This window comes from Topomyia yanbarensis, chromosome 2 (genome assembly GCF_030247195.1).
Source record: "Topomyia yanbarensis strain Yona2022 chromosome 2, ASM3024719v1, whole genome shotgun sequence".
In the NCBI taxonomy this organism is placed as follows: domain Eukaryota; kingdom Metazoa; phylum Arthropoda; class Insecta; order Diptera; family Culicidae; genus Topomyia; species Topomyia yanbarensis.
In genome coordinates, this window is record NC_080671.1 from 418284625 (window position 1) to 418305367 (window position 20743).

Consider the following 20743-nt stretch of genomic DNA (forward strand, 5'->3'; position numbering starts at 1 on the left):
ATTTCTCCCGATTCCGATGCCCATTTCGCAAGCCATTCAGTTGTCATCAAGTCCAATGGTGAAATCATTGGCGGTATAATTTCTCCAGACTATGATATCCTGATTTTCCCTGACTTCGTGTTTTTCCTTCTTACTATCCGCTTACTTACTTACTGATCGACCTTTGCTGTGTACCTGGTTTACTCACAACTGTTGCCAAGATCGAAACGTGAACAGATCCAGAGAAGCCGACCAACTTGAATTATATCCCTTTCCAGCCACCCTCGCCAGTTTTCTTGCTTGGTTTCTCCAACGACTTTTTTCTAGAGTGACCGAACTTAAATGACATTTTACGTGTCAAAACGACTCGCAGTGTATTTTTTTCCCTGAACAGAAAGATAATAAATTTTTAAATGTACCCAGGTAACCAACAAGCATGCAAAATGCGCCTTAATATCTACCTGATAAGAATTTAAGTGGTTTTAAATGCATTTTAAAAGTTGCTTTTGGCAAAATATACGGCTACATTACTGCTGTGCCATAAAAATGCTTCTTTGCTGCTGTTGTTCATTCAAAATGCTACTTACCGACAAGAAGTTTTTAAACAATTTTTTGAATGCTGCTTAACAACAGTTATGCATAACGAATGCTAATATACTGCAAGAAGCATCTCAAATGCAAGTTATAGGCTACTTTAATGCATGCACTAATGCTTACTGGTTGCCTGGGTAATTCAAAACCCCTTGTGGGAGGGGTTAAAAGTCCTAAAATCATCCCCTTGTGCACGGGCAGTGGGAAAAATTGTGGTAAAAACGATTTATCTCCACTACGAAAAAAATGGTTTTAAACCATATTATGAGGATAAACAAACCTTAACCAAAATTTTAGAGTGTTTGGTCAACGAATAATTTAAAAAACAGGTGTTTCACAACCGACAAATTCCCATAAAGTATTTTTGGTAAAATAATGTCCATGGTCCATGGTTACAAGTTTAAGGTTTAAGGTTATCGGAGGAATTTCTTAAAGCTGAAATCCGTCGGAAAAATCGTGATGGTCTGCTTTTCATATAGTAAAGTGATCGAACAGCGGGTATTCGAATTTGGGCCTTCAGAAATAAGCCTTTAGAAGGGTTTAGCGAAATTCATGAAATTGTAGATTAATCATATGCGCCGCTGATTAAGAATCGTATCGTTCTTGAACTCAACAACACATATTTTGAAAATTCACTTTTCTAAATGGTGTGTAGGATTTAAAAAGTACGTATCGAAATAAATTGTATATCGACATATTCAGGAAACATTTGGTAAGGTCATCATTTTAAATTTAAAAGAAAGGTCATGAACTTTTGACAAAATATATATTGAGCGCAATCTGTGCACGTACCCTCGCCACTGTATTATTACCAGCAACAAAAGTGCCAAATAAAATCAGTTCAGTTTAGCCACCGCCGGCGGCGGTCGATCGTCCTCAGCACTTTGTTTCATTTCAATGGCATCAGTACCGTATCGCTATCCGTCTTTGTGCCGCTGTTTCGTATTACGTTTCACTTGAGTTCTGTGCGCCGAAAGTTGGATGGCAGGAAATGGGTCCAACTGCTGAGAACGAACAATATATTTTGCTGATTTTTGACAACTGTACACATCCGTTGACCACCTCTGTGGGAAATACGCATGGTCTTCTCTGAGGGGAATGATGGCTGAAATGAAAATTCAAACACGAAGAACAAATGTGTTACTGACATATTTATTGATTATTGACATATTTATGCTATAAGTATATTGACTCATGTTCAATATATTAACTGTTACCATTGTATTGATTACTTTCATACACTCAGTAACATGTCATTCTGAGTAGCACTGTATACTGGATTCCATGCTTCTGTGGTATGTTTGGTTGAAATTGCTGATTCAGCGTCAGCCGTAACATTGAGACCTTCAAGTTGAACGAGCCACAAAGTCCGACTAGCCAGTAAATCTTCGTCCAGTCATATTAGGGCCGTCCAAATACCATTCGGGCCCCCTAGGCACTATTGAACAAAGGGGCCCCTATCATGGAGCAGATGAAAACAGATGTATAGTTTAGTGGTTCACCATGGCACTCTAAGACTCTTCCAAATTTGAGCTAAGAAGGCCAACAATTAAGTTTGTATGGAAAAATCATCGAAATATATGGAGAAAACATAGTTATAGATTCCACCACTAGGTGGCATTATACACGCAAGTTGATTTGAGCTGATCCAAAATAGTTATTGGCCTATGAGTCCCCAACAAAATCAGAATCCCGCGCACCCTAAGATTACTCGCGACGAAAAGGAATAAAGAACAGCCATGTTTTAATTCAAGATTTCGAAAAAGAAAAATCCAATGTAGTGCAATCGCAGAGATAACATGAAATTTGATGGCTAGTAATAAAAGATATTGCGTAGCTTTTCTCTTAACGGCATTTGCATAATGTAGCAATAACGTGACAGAATTAACATGTGATAATCTGACCTTCATAGTTGCATGACGTTGTTTGAGTATGAAGAGTGCCGCCTTGGCCAAGGAGGAATCATAAAGTAAGGTGGGTTTACCGTCCACCATTTGATCGTTATCTAGACCAGAAAAAATACTTCGTGATCCATGATGTGTTTAAGATGATTTTCAAAAACTAAGCGCGAAGTTTCTTGTGTCATAAATATTTTTAATAGTAGGGGGCTAAGTTGTGAACCATCAGCACTTTTTCCCCTGATTGACCAGTATGACCATCGGTCTGTGTAAGTTTCCATTTGATCGTGAGCCAGTTTTTGTCCTAACACAATTGATCGCATTGAGATGGTAAGTGTTGTTGTTTTTCACGTTTCCAAAATTGTGCTATGGCTGGGTTGTGAACCATCAGTTGTTTATACTAGATTTATAATTGAATGAAAACTCAGAAATGCGTTTTTTTTGCTGCGGCGATAATTTGACTAAACCAAATTTGTGCATGCAGGGCACATAAGGTAGACTAGACCATATTCACCTCATTATGTTACTATGTTACTTCCTTTCGATCATGTCCATATGAGCCTGCCTAGTCCTAGTTTTTCGTTTATAACTGATTCGCTCTAGAATACCTATCCGTTCTTTCATTTTCATTGCTTTCGTTTCTCTTAGTCTCAAATTTGCCGAAAATAGCTAACAAAATCGATACAGTATTCACCTCATTAGTAGATATGTCACACTATTTCGTTGATTACTAGGTCTAGAAGAAATGGATTACCCGAAAACTACATATTAAGAAGACTGATATCTCTTTCCTACTTCCATACAAACGAGAAGCGACAGAGGTTAAAGCGCATCTATTGGAGGAAGGTAGGAAGCTTAATGTAAAAGTGTATATGTGTGTGTGCATCACTATGGGAAGTACCACCTTTACTCGCAAGTGGCGTTGCTGTTGCTGTCTCCAGGTTCTGGACAGAGTTGCCAGTTTTCTTGATATGCAGTCTTCTACATCAGCTGGCCAGTCAAAAAAAAATCAACCTAGCGAAGTCGAGTGTTTGTTTCGCAATTATGAGTGTTTGACTTCAGTTACTCCGAACCCATTCACTTTTTTGAAACAGCCAAAAATCACGTCCTCCAAAAATTGACCGTAGAGACTTACGCTTCGATCACATTACAAATCTGTTTAGTTAAAAGTCTAGTTGCTCTTATGTTCAGCTTTCTAATGGTATGTTCAGTTCTTCGATTTGTTTATTCTGTAAAAAGTTACAGATCAAAAACTCACAATTTCGATCTGTTTTCCCCGTAGGCACCACCAAAAAAGTCCTAAATAAGGCATTGACACTTACGTCGTTTATCGTTCATTAGTTTTCTTACGCCGCGGCGGGAGTTACAACAGTGTGTTGTTACATTATCCCATTTAGATTTAATTAGAGTTTCTTGATTCTGAGCAGTATAACCTTCCTTATGTGATGAAACTGAGCCGAATCGAAATCTAAAATCTAACGAAATCCATTTCGCCGAATAGTAACACCCTTTGAAATCAATCGATATAATGTTGATTCTAAGCACACATATCGACTTAAGGTTCACTTATGTTCCATCGTCGATGTAGGAATAGAAATAACGGCTCTTTGTAATACTTTCCCTTTTTGTACGAATTATTGTAGAGGTATGTTTTCGCCTTTCTCATATAAACAAAGGCTACGAAATCACTCCGAAAATCGATTTTTAATTTTTAAACCGGGCCCCAAAGGGCTGAGATTCATATACCATTCGATCCAGTTCGTCGTGGTGGTTAAGGAATATTTTTTCATAATGTTTCAAATAACATGTTTTTAAAGCAACTTTAAACGCTTATGTCATATTTTACATAAAACGCGTGTATTTTTGCACTTGAGGTTAATTCAGCAATAATTTTAGTAGTTTTGTTATTCGATGTTTGCTTTGTTAACCTCTTCCTGCCGATGTTGTTTACAAACAACGTTTTTAAACAGCAGTTACTTTTTATGTTACTATGTTTTAATTGCCGCAAGGTTCTACTGTATCGATTTTGTTGGCTATTTTCGGCAAATTTGAGACTAAAAGAAACGAAAGCAATGAAATTGAAAGACGGATAGGTATCCTAGAGCGAATCAGTTATAAACTTAGAACGGAAAACTAGAACTAGGCATGCTCATATGGGCATGATCGAAAGGAAATGTGAAGAATCTATGCAGTAATAAGTGAGATATTGGAAAATACAATTTGGCGCATCGAGTTCACGTTCATTTTCACTGAGGGTGTAAATAGGCCTTTACGAGAAAAGCTTCGGACAAGTCTCGTTTCCAATGCACATAATTTCACGTGCTATAAACAAATCACTGATGGAGTATCAACAACACAAACCTTACACTTGCCATATTAATGGGATTTTCGATTGATTGACACCGGTGTAGTGGATTGCACTGGTTTTGCACTTTCTAGCAGAAGTGTCAATTGAACATACCCAGTTTTCTGCACTTCTGCTAGAAAAAGCAAAAACGGTGCAGTTTCGGTGCACTCCACTACACCGGTGTCAATCAATCGAAAACCCCATAAGTAAAACAATGTCACATAGCGCGTTACTTTCCGAGCTTCAGTTTGACCAGAATAACACGTAGGAAATGCCATTCCAGTAAGGAATAGGGCTTAAAAAGTAACGCTTGTTTTGCTTAATAGCTCACATTCGAGTTTTGAGGATTACAGTCCACTGTCAGGCGGCCATTTTTCCAGCCTCTGTTATTTCAAAACTCAAACAGCCAGAGGAGTAAAAGCATGGAGTTTAGCGCCTAGACTCACCATGCGTTGACCTGTACCTGGTATAGCCTGTACATAACCATGTTCCTGCTACAGAACCGGATGATATTTTAAATATTATTAAACTAAAGATGAAAAGATATTGTATTCTGGTCACTCAAAACTCAACTTGTTAGCCATCGACAAATACTATAAAATAAAAATAAATTTTCATCATCAGAACCCAATGATTACAGCAGAGAAGAGAAGTACCACTTCGAACAAAAAAATTACGAAAGTTCTCACAAAAGCGAATCGGATTTGTTGCTGGTTTTCCTTGCTTTGATTTGAGAGTGCACCCGTATGACGTTTCAACTAGTATAACTTTTGAAACTGGCTCGTATAAATCGTTGCAGGCGGTAAGGTCGAGCTTCGCTAAAGCGTACAGTAAATAACAGAAAATGTATTATTGTGTTTCGTATCATAGATTTTACTTTTCGGATTGATACTATGCTTATTGCTGTATGTAATCATTGAACGCTCGTTTTCTAAAACGACATTATCTGTTATTTTTGGGGGGCGTCCGGAGAATCATCCAGTTTCAACGGAATGTTTTAAGGAACCTTTGCTAAGCAGCACTTGATTGCAGAGCCCTCTTTCTAACTAGCGGAAAGTGGTCTTCCGCATGGGTGGTGGATTTTTCCATTTGTCATGAACATTGCTTGTGATAATTAAGCTGAAGAAGTAAACTTTTTTTCTGAATTCCAATCCAATGCAGTGACAGCTAATGTGACTACTTAAGGTCACAAGAGCACTTAGCACATATTAGGGAATCCAATAGAAGATTTTATCGTGATAATTCAATTCTGTAAAAAAATATTTTTAATTTTTCGGAAAAAAAAGGTTCGATAAAACGTCAGCTACATCGGAAAAAATCGAAAGCAGCATATGGCTTAATGACCCAACGAACGTATACAATCTCGCCATCGTCGGTCTTAACAGCAGTTGTTTTCTCTAACAGTTTAACTATTTTTAAATTTATTTTAGAAAAAATCTTTAACTTGGCTACTGAGTAACTGATTAATAATAGCTTCTCGGTACGCAGATCTCAAAAGTGTGTAGCAGCGATGCCACAAGTACATATTTATCTAGAAAGGTACAGATTTTTCGAGTATTTTTGGTACAAATTCTGTACGATACGGATAACATATTTTGTAAAAAGTACAGTTTGGTCACAGAGAACAGACGTCCATCTTCAGCATTCAACTTGTGTAAAATCTCTAACGGTTTCGAAGGTAGTTTGGATATTTAAACCAGGTGCGCTACTGTCGTCATGTTTTTTGTGGCTGAGTGCGACAGAATTGACAGCGGTTATTCCTCTACCCAGTCAAACTAGTCCGGAACCGATTAGGACTTCCAGCATGAATTCCAGCTCAAATGCGTCAACCGATAGAGTCGGAATCGGTTGTTTTCTTTGAGCTAGATTCCATGCAGAATCCATCCAGGATTTCGAACCGGTTCCGGAATCGATTTGACGGATAGTTGGGATAGGTTGGTGTGGCGGCGCTGGTGTTTTTAGTATAATAATTCAAATGTTTACACACGTTTTTTAAATATTTTTGTTCGATCATGGATGTCTGTTCTCTGTGGTTTGGTACAGATTTTTTTTAACACGACAGGTAAAATAATTTAACACTGTACGGTCAAATAAAACAACCTCGAGAATAATAAGTTCTTTGTTCTTTTAACTTACTTTTGAGTTGTGCGTCGTTTTCGCACTTATTACTGTTGTCAAAAACAAAACGAGAAATTCGACTCAGTCAAGGTCTTCCGTGGAGGAAGGTACTTTTGAGTTGTTTGGGCTATACTCAAAATTAGGTAAATTCAACTTAAATTTGAGTATAAAAAACCTATCAATGAGTTGTATTTTTTGCCGTGGTTAAATGGAAATGACTTTCAACACGGTTTACCTAATTTTACCTGCCTCCACGATACCCCGAGATTGAGATAAAAGAACTCAATTTTAGGTAGTTTTTCGTTTGCGTGTGCGATGCATACCAGTGAACAGGTTATAAATGTTGAGTTAGACCGCTGATAGAGTGATGGCGAGAAACTGAGCTGGAGCTAGCACTGACATTAGGATGCGGGATTTGAGAAACTTGCTTGCAGCAAATCAAAGGATTGATGTCAAAATAGGTTTGTTACAGTATCAGGAGAAACTGGAAGTACTTCTCCTTTTCTACTTCTAGTAGCAAACCGAATTAAAAATTAGCAAGTTTTTTTATTCCTGTTTGCTACGGAGCAACTAGGAGCAAGAACCGTGTATTGAAACAAACCTAATGAAAGCCGAGCGGATCTGCGCGGATTGCTTGCGTTTACTGTGATAGGCCGCTTACAGAGTGGCGGCGAGAAACTGTGTATGTGCTGCCCAAGTAACCATAAGCATTAAGCCATTGCACTATATTGGCTATACATTTGCACTAATGTTGCATTGAAACTCCATTTCACCATTAACAATGCAATAAAACTATATATTAGCAACAATAATGCATAATAGCGCAACCGACATATAGCATTAACACTGGCTCTATATGCGTATATAAAGCTGATATAATGCGTACATGCTTCAAGGATCTTTAAAGCATGTAAGCTTTACAAGTGCATTTAGTACCATTCTAGAGCAAATAAACAGCCGATATAATGCTATTGTAATGCTATGGGTTTATTTGTTATGCAACTCTTCTTGAAGATTATATTGGGCATATTTCATTTCAATCGAACATATGCAATATAGTCTAGGGAGCAAACGCAGCGCACTTACCGTGAAGGACGAGGCAAGGTACCTCAGTTCGAGACATACTAAAGGTAATTTTCGTGAAACATTCATATCATGTGAGAACGAAAACACATTAAGTATATTCATTACAATACATTAGAAGAGAGTCAATTACGGTTTTAAACAGAACATTTCATTTTATAATTTTTCCCTTTTGCTCATCATACCGAAAGGAAACATAAGAAATGATTTTAAAACCATGGCGGACAATGACAGCCAACTGAAGCTAATGCTAATAGCATTAGTACTGCAGAAACGAGCTGTCAATCTATGCACAGTAATAGCACTATATTTCTCCTTTTCTGGCATAATACCAGCATAATATCAGACTTCACGGCTCTTCAAGACAGCATTATATGTGGATCTAAAGCAGATATTACGCTACGTTATGCTTCTGGGTTACTTGGGTGGTACTGACAGTAGGATGCGAGATGCCAGAAACCTGCTTGCAGCATATCAAATGGAACCTGTCAGTGTAAAAGCAGGTAGCCGGTGCAGATCCGCTCGGCTTTCACTCTGACAGCATCCCTTTGGTTTGCAGCAAGCAGGTTTTTCGCATTCTAATGTCAGCCCTAGCCCCAGCTTAGCTTCTCGCCGCCACTCTGTAAGCACCCATAGGCTTCATTTGATTTGCTGAATACAAGTTTGTCACATCTCGCATCCAAATGTCAATACAAGCCCCAGCCAGGGTTGCACATTCACAAATTTTTCTTTAATGTCACAGATTTATTTTACGATTAGGTAATCCATGAGACGTGTTGGATCAGCTGATTATTTCTTGATTGTTGCTTCTGACGTTACTCCGCTTTGCTGGGCACAACGTCCGACAAAATCGTTGATTCGATCCAACATCAAACGAATCGGAACTAATGAAAGATGTTTGTGTTTGCAGTAGTAAAGCAAAACAAACTTGTTACAAAACCCTCCACTGAGTTGTCAAACAAACGTCTCATAGATTGCCTGATTTTTGGTCACAGCTTCTTTTTTTTTCAGAAGACAGATTTTTAACATTTTCATGAAAATTTCAAAGAACACTTCGTAGTTTTGACTGTTTTCTGGCGAAATTTTATCGCAAATGAAACAACTGATTCCGAATCGGATTTTTTTGGTTTTTCGCAACACCAACTCAGTATATCACTATCTCGAATGAAAAATAATTATATAAAATGATTCTGTTTGTCATTGTGTTGGTACAGAATACGAAGAATTTTCAACTCCCAGTACAGGTTTAATTGTGGCAGCACTGGTGAGTAGTCAGAACGATTGTCATGGTTTACAGACCTTGGTGACATTTCGTAAAAATTGAAATGCGACGTTAAATCCTTCAAAAGGTACTCAAGAGAATTTATACAAAGCAGCCTCCAATATTAAAGATTGAAAATAATTATAAACTAATTTCCTCCACTTTTATAAGGACCAAAAAACTTATATCGAATCCTGGAAAAGGAAAATGGCTGGCTAACAAAATGCTGTTTGCGTTTAAATTTGTTGTCCTTGCTTGGTGGTTCTCAAAAGAAAGGACACACAATAATCATTGGGAAGATATCCATTGAAAATGTTTCTTGGGCAGTGCGCTAAGAATTAACTGTGCAGTCAAAAGTTTCGATATTTAAACGTAAATGTATGCTTACATACTTCAACATTAAAACTTTCGTTTTTCGATGGAAAAAGATAGGTTAATTTTTACAGTAAAATATCCGTTTACAACCCAAAAACGCAGTCAATGTTTGAAAGATGGGTTAATTATTGCATGACAATTTTTATTTGGTAGAACATATTCTGACCACTTGTCGGATTATCGGGGATGAATTTGCTAAATATTTTATACCAGTAACGTCGTATAATTTTGAACTAATGTGTTGATTAACAGTGTATTTTGCAGGGCTTCGACACCACGTGCCGCTAGTGATTTTAAAAAGAATTGTGAGAAGTTTTGATTTTGAGTGGCCCTTCTCTTCTCTGATTACAGTCAACGGACAAGTTTCTTTTCCAATTATATTTCCGCTATGCTATAATCACTGGACATATCAATGACACAAACCTCGCACCTAGCATACACTCTTTCCCCGGATAATTTACGAGTTGGGTAGAAATATCTCATACGGTAAAATTCTCGCGGTTTTTTGAAAAGGGCTTATAAACACACTGTCACTTTGAGGGGAAATTCCGGACAAAGTAAATTTACTCGCCGTAGACGTAAGAGAAAACTTTTCTCTTTCATTAAATGATAACAACCGCTCTCGGCTAGTTACGGTTTGTCCGAAAGTTTCTCTCAGAGGGTGATAAACGTGAACGTTTACGTCGAATCGGCTGGAAGTGTTCGGTGCACTTATTTGTTGAAATCCAATGAACAAGTGCACCGAAGGCACCCAGATTAGCGCTACGCTGCTAATTTGACAATTTGAATTACTGAATTTTCAGCAAATCGAATCTGTCAAACAGGTTCAATTCAAATTGGCGATTTTTCGGCATCTTGTATTGCTGAAATTTTCAGCTGATGAAAATTCAGTAAACTTTTGCTGGCAATCGGCGAAAAAATTTGATATGTAAGCTACTCCATCTACATAATTGTTAGTTTTAATGGACTGAAAAGAGTCGGATTCTCTGCTGTCCCGTAATTAAAAGTTTGCGTAGCGGTTCGTCAATAGTATGTGGGATAAATTTGTTTAGATAATTGGCCAAACCGAGAAAGCTACGTACCTCTGCTTCATTTTGAGGCTCTCTAAAGGACATAAATGCTGCCACTTTCGACTCGGAAGGGCGTATTTCTATTTCGGAGATTCGATGGCCCAAGAACTCCAGTTCAGCCACACGTAGTCGACACTTCTCCCATTTCAGTTCCACTCCTCTTTCCTTCAATCTTGAAAGAACCTGAAATCAAAACACTAATCTTAGGGCCCATCTCTTTGTACATATATCATGAAAACGAACAAATTTGAGTTCAGATAATTCAGTTTATTGACATAAAATCAACAGCTCTTAGAAATCTATTGTACCTTTTCAACGCGATTGTCGTGCTCCTCGATGTTGTTCCCGTCGATGATTACATCGTCGAAGTACCAATAGGTACCGTCACAATCTGCCAATATCTCGTCCATAGCTTTTTAAAAAAGTTCCGGTGCTGTTACCAAGCCGAACGGTAGTCTCTTGAAGTGAAATAGCCCACGATTAGTCATAAAGGTAGTTACATCTCGGGATTTTTCTACCAGTTCAACCTGTAAGAATGCCTCACGAATAACGAGTTTGCTTCAAATTGATCCTCTCCCTAGTCGTGCGATGTAATCGTCGACGACCAGCATCGGATGATGTTTTCGAAGAACAGCCTCATTTACTCGCCGGAGATCAACACACAATCGAGGCTCGCCGTTCAATTTTCCTACAACAAGTGGTGATACCCAGCTGGTGGGACTCGTCTTGATTTTGATGATTCCACGCTTCAGTAATTCATAGATTTTCATTGCTCCTGCTTCCGCTTCTGGCATTGGTTGAAAAACCAGAACAGCTCCAGGGTTCATGTGAATGTATGCCATGATTCGTTTGATCATACCGAATGGCCGTGGAGAACTCTCGATATGACTGACGTGTAATCTAACCAGCAATACACTGAATTGCTTTGCAGTTTGGTCACAGACTAACAAACATAACACTAAAAAACAAAGCTCCGCCCGCTTTAACGGTCATTTTAAATATATTTGTAGTTGGGACTGTGGCCACATTTGAAATCATGGCGCCAGACATACGAACAAGCATACTTATCCAGCTGCGTTGGTATTGTGCCGTTTTGACGTTTGAATTGGGAGGAAAACAAATCGATTGCACAGCGAATTGGGAGGAAAACAAACCGCTTCTGGGCTTGAGGGGAGGGCGGTAGTAGAAAAATGTAAGATATCAGTGTGAGTATTTTAAACGTCAGATTCTCACTATAGGGGATAGACCACTAGTGAAAAATTGTTCCCAAACCTGAGGGGTAACCCACCAGTAAATGAGTGTTTGGGACTGTGAATAAAAGGTGGAGCTAGTGTTCTGGGAAAATTGTCGGATCGATGTTTTTTGAGAGAATTCCCTCATAGTGTTATATCTGTTAGTCTGTGGTTTGGTCACCGATCCGGTCAAACCATTCGGAATTTGATTCGGAATCCTGAATGGAGTCAGTATGGATTCCAAATCAAATGCAACAACCAATTCTGAGTCGGAATTGGTTGTTGCATTTGATTTGGAATCCATAATGACTCCATCAAGAAATCCGAACCGGTTCCGGAATGAGTTTAACTGGGGAGAAGACATCGCTGCCCCTCTTAACTACAAGAAATTCTGCAACTGTTTTCTTTCCAACAGTTATGTCTGCAAAGAAAGATCCCAAAATTAACAACGGATTAGGGCTGCCATAAGCCCGTAGCACACGATTGTTTTTTTTTGACGAGTTCACCGAAACTTTATCTTTCATTTTCTCCCATGCTATCTCGCTAATCAAAATAGCATCAACACCAGAATCCACCAACATTTCCGCTGAAATGCCACCGATGACGCAGGTAAGTACGTTGGATTCGTTACCTGAGTAAAAAGCATAGTAGACTTTATCCGGTGTAGGACTTTCTTCACATTCTGGTGCATTTGGGTGTTGATGATATTCTCTATCACTTGGATCTGTTCTTCTCCGAAGTTTCTGGTCGCAGAGACTTTCGTTTGCGGCATAGTTTCTCGAAATAACCATAGTTTCTACAGTTATGGCATTGTTTGTCTCGTGCCGGACATGCCAGCGATGTTGACAGATGTCTCTGCCGACCGCAATTAAAGCAGGTTTTATTCGACCGCACCTTATTTATATTATACATCAAAGCAGGACGACGTTCGCGATTTTGTCTGTATATTTTGTCCCCTGGGCGAGCTCCTGGTTGAGCATTCATCATCTCAGCCAACTGCTGGTCAACACCTTCCTGAGTGATTCTGGGCGTTTCGATATCTACGAAAGGTAAATCCTTCAGTAGGGCCATCCTGCGTACGTGGTTTGAAGAACACCCTTCAACAACGGCATCCGTTAGATGAATGTCCTTTAAAACTTCCTCAATCTCAGCTCCATATTTCTCAAATCTACATTCTGCGACTTGCTATTTAAGACGAATAACGTAATCAGTAAATCTCTTACCCGGATTCTGTTTCATTTACCGGAGCTTTCTCTGCTCAGAAGGGCTTTGATACCTTGGTTCGAAAAACTCGTCAAGTTTTTGCACTGCTGCATCATACCACCGTGGAACTAGTGAAACCAGTGGGACGTGGTGATGATCTTTAAGATTCTTGAACACCGTCTGTACAACCGAGCCACCCAAGTGTAACATTTTTGCTCGCATAACCTTTTGGTCTGTTACATCGGGAGCCGCAAAGTAGCACTCCAATGACTCTTTCCACACCTTCCATTCTCGAGCAAGCTTACTTGTCTCGAATCTATCGCACCGAAAAGGTGAAACGGCCCGAGATTCATCCATCTGAAATGGACAGATACTTACATTCAATCTAGATGGCTTCATGCAATCCTGAATCTCATCCAATCAATTGAGATGATCAACCAATGCGAAATTTCTACCCCAACTTCTTGGCGTTCGCCCATCACCACAAATGCAGCATGTCAATAAAATTGTTTTGACATCCATGTCGTACACTTGACCGAACTCCATCGTTTGGTTTTGACATAATTTCCTTCCAGAAAAACTCTTCCAGATTAATTTTACGGGAAATACCAAATATTTCCTTGAAAATATCAACATTCTCTCGAACTTTGCCTTCTCCTCTGGAGAATTCCATTAATTCTCGCAAATTACACTGAAGGAATCCTTCCGATTCCCACCAACGCCATGAGGATCACTCTGATTCTCGTGCAAAGTTCGACCCACGAAGATACTTACATTACCGTTGAAGCTGGAGCCTAGTATCTCTTGCTGTATACAGAAGCCGTCTCCACTCCACTAGGTCCATTGCTGCTTGTCGCCAGCCTCGCAGTCTTCGAAGGGTCCGCAGGTCGTCCTCTATCGGGTCGATGCTCGCTGTGCGCCCCGTCTTCTTATTCCTGAAGGGCAGCCTTCTTCACCGGGTCGTTGTCCGACATTCTTACGACGTGTCCAGCCCACCGCAAACGTCCTAATTTTGCGGTATGCGCGATGGATGGTTCTTCCAGCTGCTGATGCAACTCATGGTTCATTCGCCTGCGCCACGTTCCGTCTTCCATCTGCACGCCACCATAGTTGGTACGCAACACCTTTCGTTTGAAAACTCCAAGGGCGCGTTGGTCCTCCACGAGCATATTCCAGGTCTCGTGGCCGCAGAGGACCACCGGTCTAATCAGCGTCTTGTAGATAATCAACTTCGTGCGGCGGCGAATTTTGTTCGACGGGAGCGTCCTCCGGAGTCCAAAGTAGGCACTATTTCCCGCCAAGATCCGTCTCTAAATTTCTCTGCTGGTATCGTTATCGGCGGTTACCAGTGAGCCCAAATACACGAATTTGTCGACCATCTCGATTTCGTCACCGTCTTCGACTCGGGATGGAAGGTTCACATTGTCGTCTCTAGAACCTCTTCCTCTCGTGTATTTTGTCTTCGAAACGTTCATGGCAAGTCCAATCCTGCTGGTTTTAGCCTTCAGTCTGATGTACGTTTCAGACATCGCCTCATAGTTCTGTGCCATTATGTCAATGTCGTCGGCGAAGCCAAGAAGCTGGACGGACTTCCTGAAGATCGTGCCACTCGTGTCTATCCCCGCTCTACTTATTACACCTTCTAACGCAACGTTGAACAGCAGGCACGATAGGGGGGACTCAAAGGGACTCGAGAGTGTTCCTGACACTCGAACAACACACATCACCCGCTCCACCGCCGCTTTGACTAATCGTGTTAGCTTATCCGGAAAACCGTACTGCCATAGCTGATCTCGTTCGATTGCGTAATATGACGATTTGAAATCGATAAACAAATGGCACGTTGTATTCGCGGCATTTCTGCAGAACCTGCCGAATAGCGAATATTTGGTCCGTGGTGGTGCGGGAACCCATGAATCCCGCTTGGTAGTGCCCTACGAACTCCCTTGCAAGTGGTGACAATCAGCGGCAAAGAATTTAGGACAGGAACTTGTAGGCGGCGCTAAGTAGTGTGATCGTGCGGTAGTTGCAGCAATCCAACTTGTCACCCTTTTTATAGATTGGGCAAACGACACCCTCCATCCACGCTTCCGGAAGAATCTCCTGCTCCCAAATTTTGGCGATTACCCCCGCTCTAGCCGGTGTTTCACCACCGTATTTTAGTAGCACGCTGGGTAGTTGATCTACACCGGCAGCTTTGTTGTTTTTCAGCCGACCTACCTCCTCCTTGACTTCTTGAAGATCAGGGGCCGGCAGCCTATCGTCTGCTGCGCGTGCTCCAATATCCGTTGCCGTACCATTTGCTTTGCTAAAACATTCCAAATCATTGCTGAAATTAATCGACCGTTAGTGAAAATATCAATCGAAAAATAATGATCACATACCGATGTTATCTCTTCCATATTATCCGCGTAGTAATTTTGTGGTTTCGGCTTTTGTCCACTTGGCACCGAATTATTGCAGGTTATCAGATTAAGTAGCATTGCATTGAGAGCCACTTTTTGTTTACTAACTCTTTCGATTATTACACTGTCCCTGTAAAAGTGTTTGCTTTTTTTACTGGAAAACAGAAATTTTGACTAACATATTATTCAAAAATTCGAGAGGTAAGCGTTGAATCGACCTAGTCATTAACAAAAGAAAATGCAACCACAGAGAATATTCCATTCTTATTTAATTTTGGTAATTTTCCCCAGATTTAATCTTTTTGTAGTTGAAAGCTTGAATATGTGTCGCTTTTCTGGGTCACGGGGTTCGACCTCATCATTCTTGGAAAACTCTCAGAAAACGCTATATACGTATGAGAATCAGATTGCTTCGTGCTACTGCTGTCAGCAGATTGCTACCCTGTGGTCAAGCTCTATATATAGTCTGCGCAGTCAATTCTCAGGATGCTGATTTAGAAAATTCTTCCTCTTCAGAACGTATGTAAGCGAAATCAAATCACACTATGGCAAGCACAGCATAGGGTTACATAGCTTATCTTTGTTTTAAATCGAGAAATAAAATTTTTGTTTATCTCAAAATACAACTCTAATAATATTTTCTCTAAGATCCGAGCAATAGATTGATAGTTCTATCGCTTCAAAGCGCATCTGGTCCACCAAGAGCAGTGCTAATATGTTGTTTTTCCAAAAATGGCTTTCCCGTGATCACGCATTGACCGAAACCCTACTCAACCGATCTTCTTCATTGTTTTTTCCAAATGATCGTAATTAATTTTTCTCGTCGATCAACGATTCCTTGTCGTGTAAGTTTTTTATGAAGGAGATATTTTAATACAATTTTTAGAGCTCAAAACGTCGACTTTTCTTTGGAAAAACATTCTCGTATACAGAAGAAAATAATTATTCAACTAATTCAACTAAATAATTCAACTAATTGTTAAGGTTAGGGTGTTCTATGGGATTCCCTATATACATGGGACAATTATGCGTAGAACGGCAGAATACCTCATAAATAAAAAAGGGTTTCGCCTTTCGGGGAAAAGGCCATAATTTTTTTTAACTCATGCGTATTTTTTTTTCATTGAAAAATGCGCTATCAAAAAATTATAACTTTGATTTAATAAAATCATTGCTGAAAAAATTCAAATTTTCCCCTATTTTTATAGAAAAAATGTATGTAACCCCTTAATCGTCATCTTCAGGAAAGTAAGTAAAGGCGGACACTTTAAGGTTTACTCAAATTTAAAATTGAGAAATATTACAGATAAATAGTATAGTTTCAAACATTTTTCGCATTTATTTCCTTGTCTTTATATTTATGTAGTACACCTCAGAGAAAACTATCGATATAAATTTATACAGCTAATGCAAAACCCTATCGCGAACGAATAAAAGTTACATATTTTATGCTATTCAAACGTTTTTTTCTCTATAAAACAAATCCTCCGCTTCACGATATTGTTTCGATTTTTTTTTTGGCGTCATTTGATACTCCTTCCATATATATTATTATCATTAATAGTAAAAAAGAATAAACTAGCTTCGCACATCTAACCAATATAATACAGGTACCTCTAAGTTGAAAACTCTAGCACGCGACTTCCCCCTCCACAACCCGACTCTTGACATCTTTGTGCCGCCGTAGGGTTCGCGCTGCCGGCAGTGGAATACCCTGCCTTCGCAGCTGCTCGTAGTCCCGGGTGCCGATAACGTTCTTAATGTCCAGTGCCGAGTTGATCATTTGTGTCGTCCACCGTTTCGGGTTCTCGGGCAGTGTACTCAGGAATTCAATGTGCTGCTGGGTCAGCTTGCTCATATCGAACGACGGAGAGTCGTCTTTATCGAAGATGGAGTGATGCTCGAAGATACCCATATGGGAATCCTCACCGATTCCGTTCATTTCAACGGTGTAACTGTCTGCCAGGCGCTGCCCGTTATCGTACTCCGTCTCTGCATCTATTTCCGGTTCTTGTTCTGCCTCTTGATCGTCTTCATCGTCGAGGTCTTCCGCAACAACCATCGCCGAGAGATCTTCCAGTCCGTTCTCCTGCTCGTACCGTTTTAGCACCACAAGAGTCGGAATGTGTAGACATTCCTGCTTTCGCAGGATTTCGTAGTTCTTTCCGCCAAGCTCATTCTTTAGTTCTAACGTTTTCTGAAGTTCAAAGTCAGAGAAGCCTTTCGTGTTGGTGGATAGCGACTGTAGAAAATCGATCTGTTCCTCGGTTAATCCATTGATGTCGAAGAAACCGTCGGGATCATCAGCGTTCATCATATCTTCGAAATCATTCCCGTACGGACCGACCCCGTTCATGGGAACCCCATTTACCCCCGTGACTACACCATCCATCATCTCCCGATGAGTTCTTTTCCGACCCATCACATCCACCCCATCCACCCCCTCCAAATGGACGGCGTGTTTGTACTTCCGTAGCGTCTTCGCGCTGGGCAGTGGCATTCCATCTTTTTTCCGCAGCGAATCGTACTCCTTACTGCCGATTATTCGCCGAATGTCCATACATGTTCGCAGCTCGAACGGTGTCCACTTCTTCCGGAATCCGGTCATCGATTTAAGGAATTCGATGTGACCACTGGTAAGTGTTTGATGGTGTTGTTGCTGCTGCTGCTGCTGATGATGATGATGGGGATGATGAATTTGCACCATCGCCGTTTGTTGGATGTCTCCGTTCGGGATGTCACCATTGTGATGCCGCTCCGAGCGATCATCGTCATCGCCGTCGGCGTCCACTGGTTCTATCTTTCCAGGGTAGAAGCTGATATCGGATGTGCCTAGAAATGGAGGAAACGAGAGAGGACTATTAGTGTGTGCTGTTCCGTTGTTTGGGATTTCGGTTGGGTTAGAAAATGGCAAATAGATCCCGCAAATAGGCGAATGTAGTTTAAACGCTTGTCTCAAAGGTCAGTCGGCTTATCTTCGAACTTGTCTGGAAAGAATAGGGTTGTTGCAGTACCAGCAAAAGCTGGAAGTACTCCAGAGCAACCGGAGAGGAAACTGAATCAGTATTCACCACTAATTTGTTCTCTCTTGTTAGTTAGTCGGTATAAACAAGATCGAAATTTGGTTGCAAGAATGGTATACTAAAAAAGAATTTTTTGATCTGACAGGCGATTTGTGGATATGGCGAAATTAGCGCTCCGTATTTTACAGATTTGTTATTTTATAATGACATTCAATTAGGACTGGAAGATATGAAATATTTGTATTATTAAAAACCATAGTACACGAGACAGAGCAAGGAGGTAAGGGAAGAAAATTTTAAAAAACGTGGAGGATTAGAGTCATACGAGCTGGCTTAGAGTTACTAGCGGGCTGAATCTCTTCCACTACAATAAACGGTGAGGTATACAAGACTATTGCCATTCATGAAAACCCATAACGGTGTTTGTTTCAGTCTGATATAACGTCCTGCCTGCTCTAGCGGTGTTGAATTAGCACACCAGGCTAACAATGTTAATTTTTTGTCAAAGGATTCGCCCGAGATTCACCAGAGCTTTGTAAAATTGAAACTTTATTATATAGTAAGAAGCAGACTTCCCATTAACATCGACAAGTTTGAACCTGTGTACAAAACTTCGCGCACGCGCTTAACCTCAAACATGCTTCGTTTCGATGTACAGATTCGCCTCGAACACCGAACCCAAGCGACCGATGTATAAACTCTAGTTCAAACATCCGTGCACACTCAGGTTTTTTACGCGTTTTTTTGCGTGGTTTTTTTACGACTCTTTTTACGCGGGTTTTCTAATTACGGTGGTTTTTTACGCGGATATTCCAAACAATGCGGTTTTTGCAAAAAGTCCTTTTGAATGCAAAAGGATTAGAAGTTTTTCGGAAAGATGGAAGACACGGGTCTGGAAGACTCCTTATGGCCTGCACACCAACATGATGGGTATTTTCGGAATGGTCTTGAAGAGTAGGTACCAGAAATTGATTTTAGACGCCATTTTCAAATCCAAGATGGCAACTTCCGGTTTCTGAGTTCTTTGCACTTAAAAGGACTTAGAATTTTTTCAGAAAAAGTCGTCTTTTGCATTCAAAAGGACTTAGAATATTTTTGCAAAAATCGCGTTAATTGCGAAATACGTGCAAAAAAAACTTCCAAAAATAATTTTTTCTGAGTTTTTTTTTATGCGGATTTTCGAATTAATGCGGTTTTTTACGCGGATTTTCCAATAAACGCGGTTTTTTTATGCGGATTTTCCTATTACCGTGATGTTTCACGCGAATTTTCCAATAAACGCGGTTTTTTACGCGGGACGTATCCATTGCGTAAAAAAAAACCTGGGTACGTACACCGGGTGCGCACATGAGAACGATTCGCATAAGGCTAAAAAGAGTCAGTGCTAGTGATGATAATAGTGAGAAAGAGAAAACTGGTACCACGAACCTATGTGTACGCACACCGACTACGTGCGTGGGGTTCGGTTCTGCAGGCGAACATGTGCACGTGTTTTGGTACGAAATAGCGTGTTTGAGTTCGTACACGATGTGTGGGTTCAATATGAGCACAGAACCAGAGCGAACACTGTATACGATGTTCATTTGGGAAGATTGATAAGAAGACAGCACTTTGGTAGCATCCCAAAATTATTGAAAAATGAGACGAAAAATATTTTAAGAAATGCGATTTAAAAAAAAATGTTGCTGTAAATTAAGTAAATTGAATGTAAATTTGTATAACTTTGCCTTATCCTATATCGTCTATTCCTTAAATTAAGGCTGATACTATTGCTAGACTATGAATCTACCATTGCAGGCAGATTTTTATAGTTCAAAAGATTTTTCGGTCTTCGAAACAATGGTAATATTAATTAGACCAATGATTTTCATTGCCTGATTTACTATACCTCTGAGCACAAAACTTTTCCTAACACAGACTTCACTATGATACCCTGCCCATTCAAGAGAACAAATCTTATTTTGAAAAACAGGAGGCCGAGAAAAACAGCTTCTTGCAGAGAATTGTGTTAGGGGAGCATAAGATCACGTAAAAGAATTACGAAATAAAAAAGCACCATTTTTCTTTTAATTTTGGAGGGGTATAACCCTCCAAGTTTTACGTAGAAAAAAAAGATGGGTGGGTAATGTCAGAGACATAACCGGAGTGAAGTAGAATA

The 20743-nt window shown here is 40.0% G+C and overlaps 2 protein-coding genes across 2 annotated transcripts in view; both read right to left on the bottom strand.

Moving 5' to 3' along the window:
* Positions 1–1496: 1496 nt before the first annotated feature.
* Positions 1497–12210, bottom strand: LOC131685203 (uncharacterized protein K02A2.6-like). The gene is made up of 3 exons (XM_058968762.1): positions 11031–12210; positions 10735–10905; positions 1497–1675 (listed from the first exon to the last, which is right to left on the bottom strand). The coding sequence occupies exons 1-3, from the start codon at positions 11130–11132 to the stop codon at positions 1523–1525; spliced, it is 426 nt and encodes a 141-aa protein (XP_058824745.1). The 5' UTR covers positions 11133–12210; the 3' UTR covers positions 1497–1522.
* A 4663-nt stretch (positions 12211–16873) lies between these two features.
* Positions 16874–20743, bottom strand: part of LOC131685204 (uncharacterized) — a 55710-nt gene continuing 51840 nt past the window's right edge. Inside the window, exon 2 of the mRNA XM_058968764.1 lies at positions 16874–18394. Within this exon, the coding sequence (XP_058824747.1) occupies positions 17193–18394 (1202 nt within the window). The 3' untranslated portion in view covers positions 16874–17192. The remainder of the gene's footprint in view (positions 18395–20743) is intronic.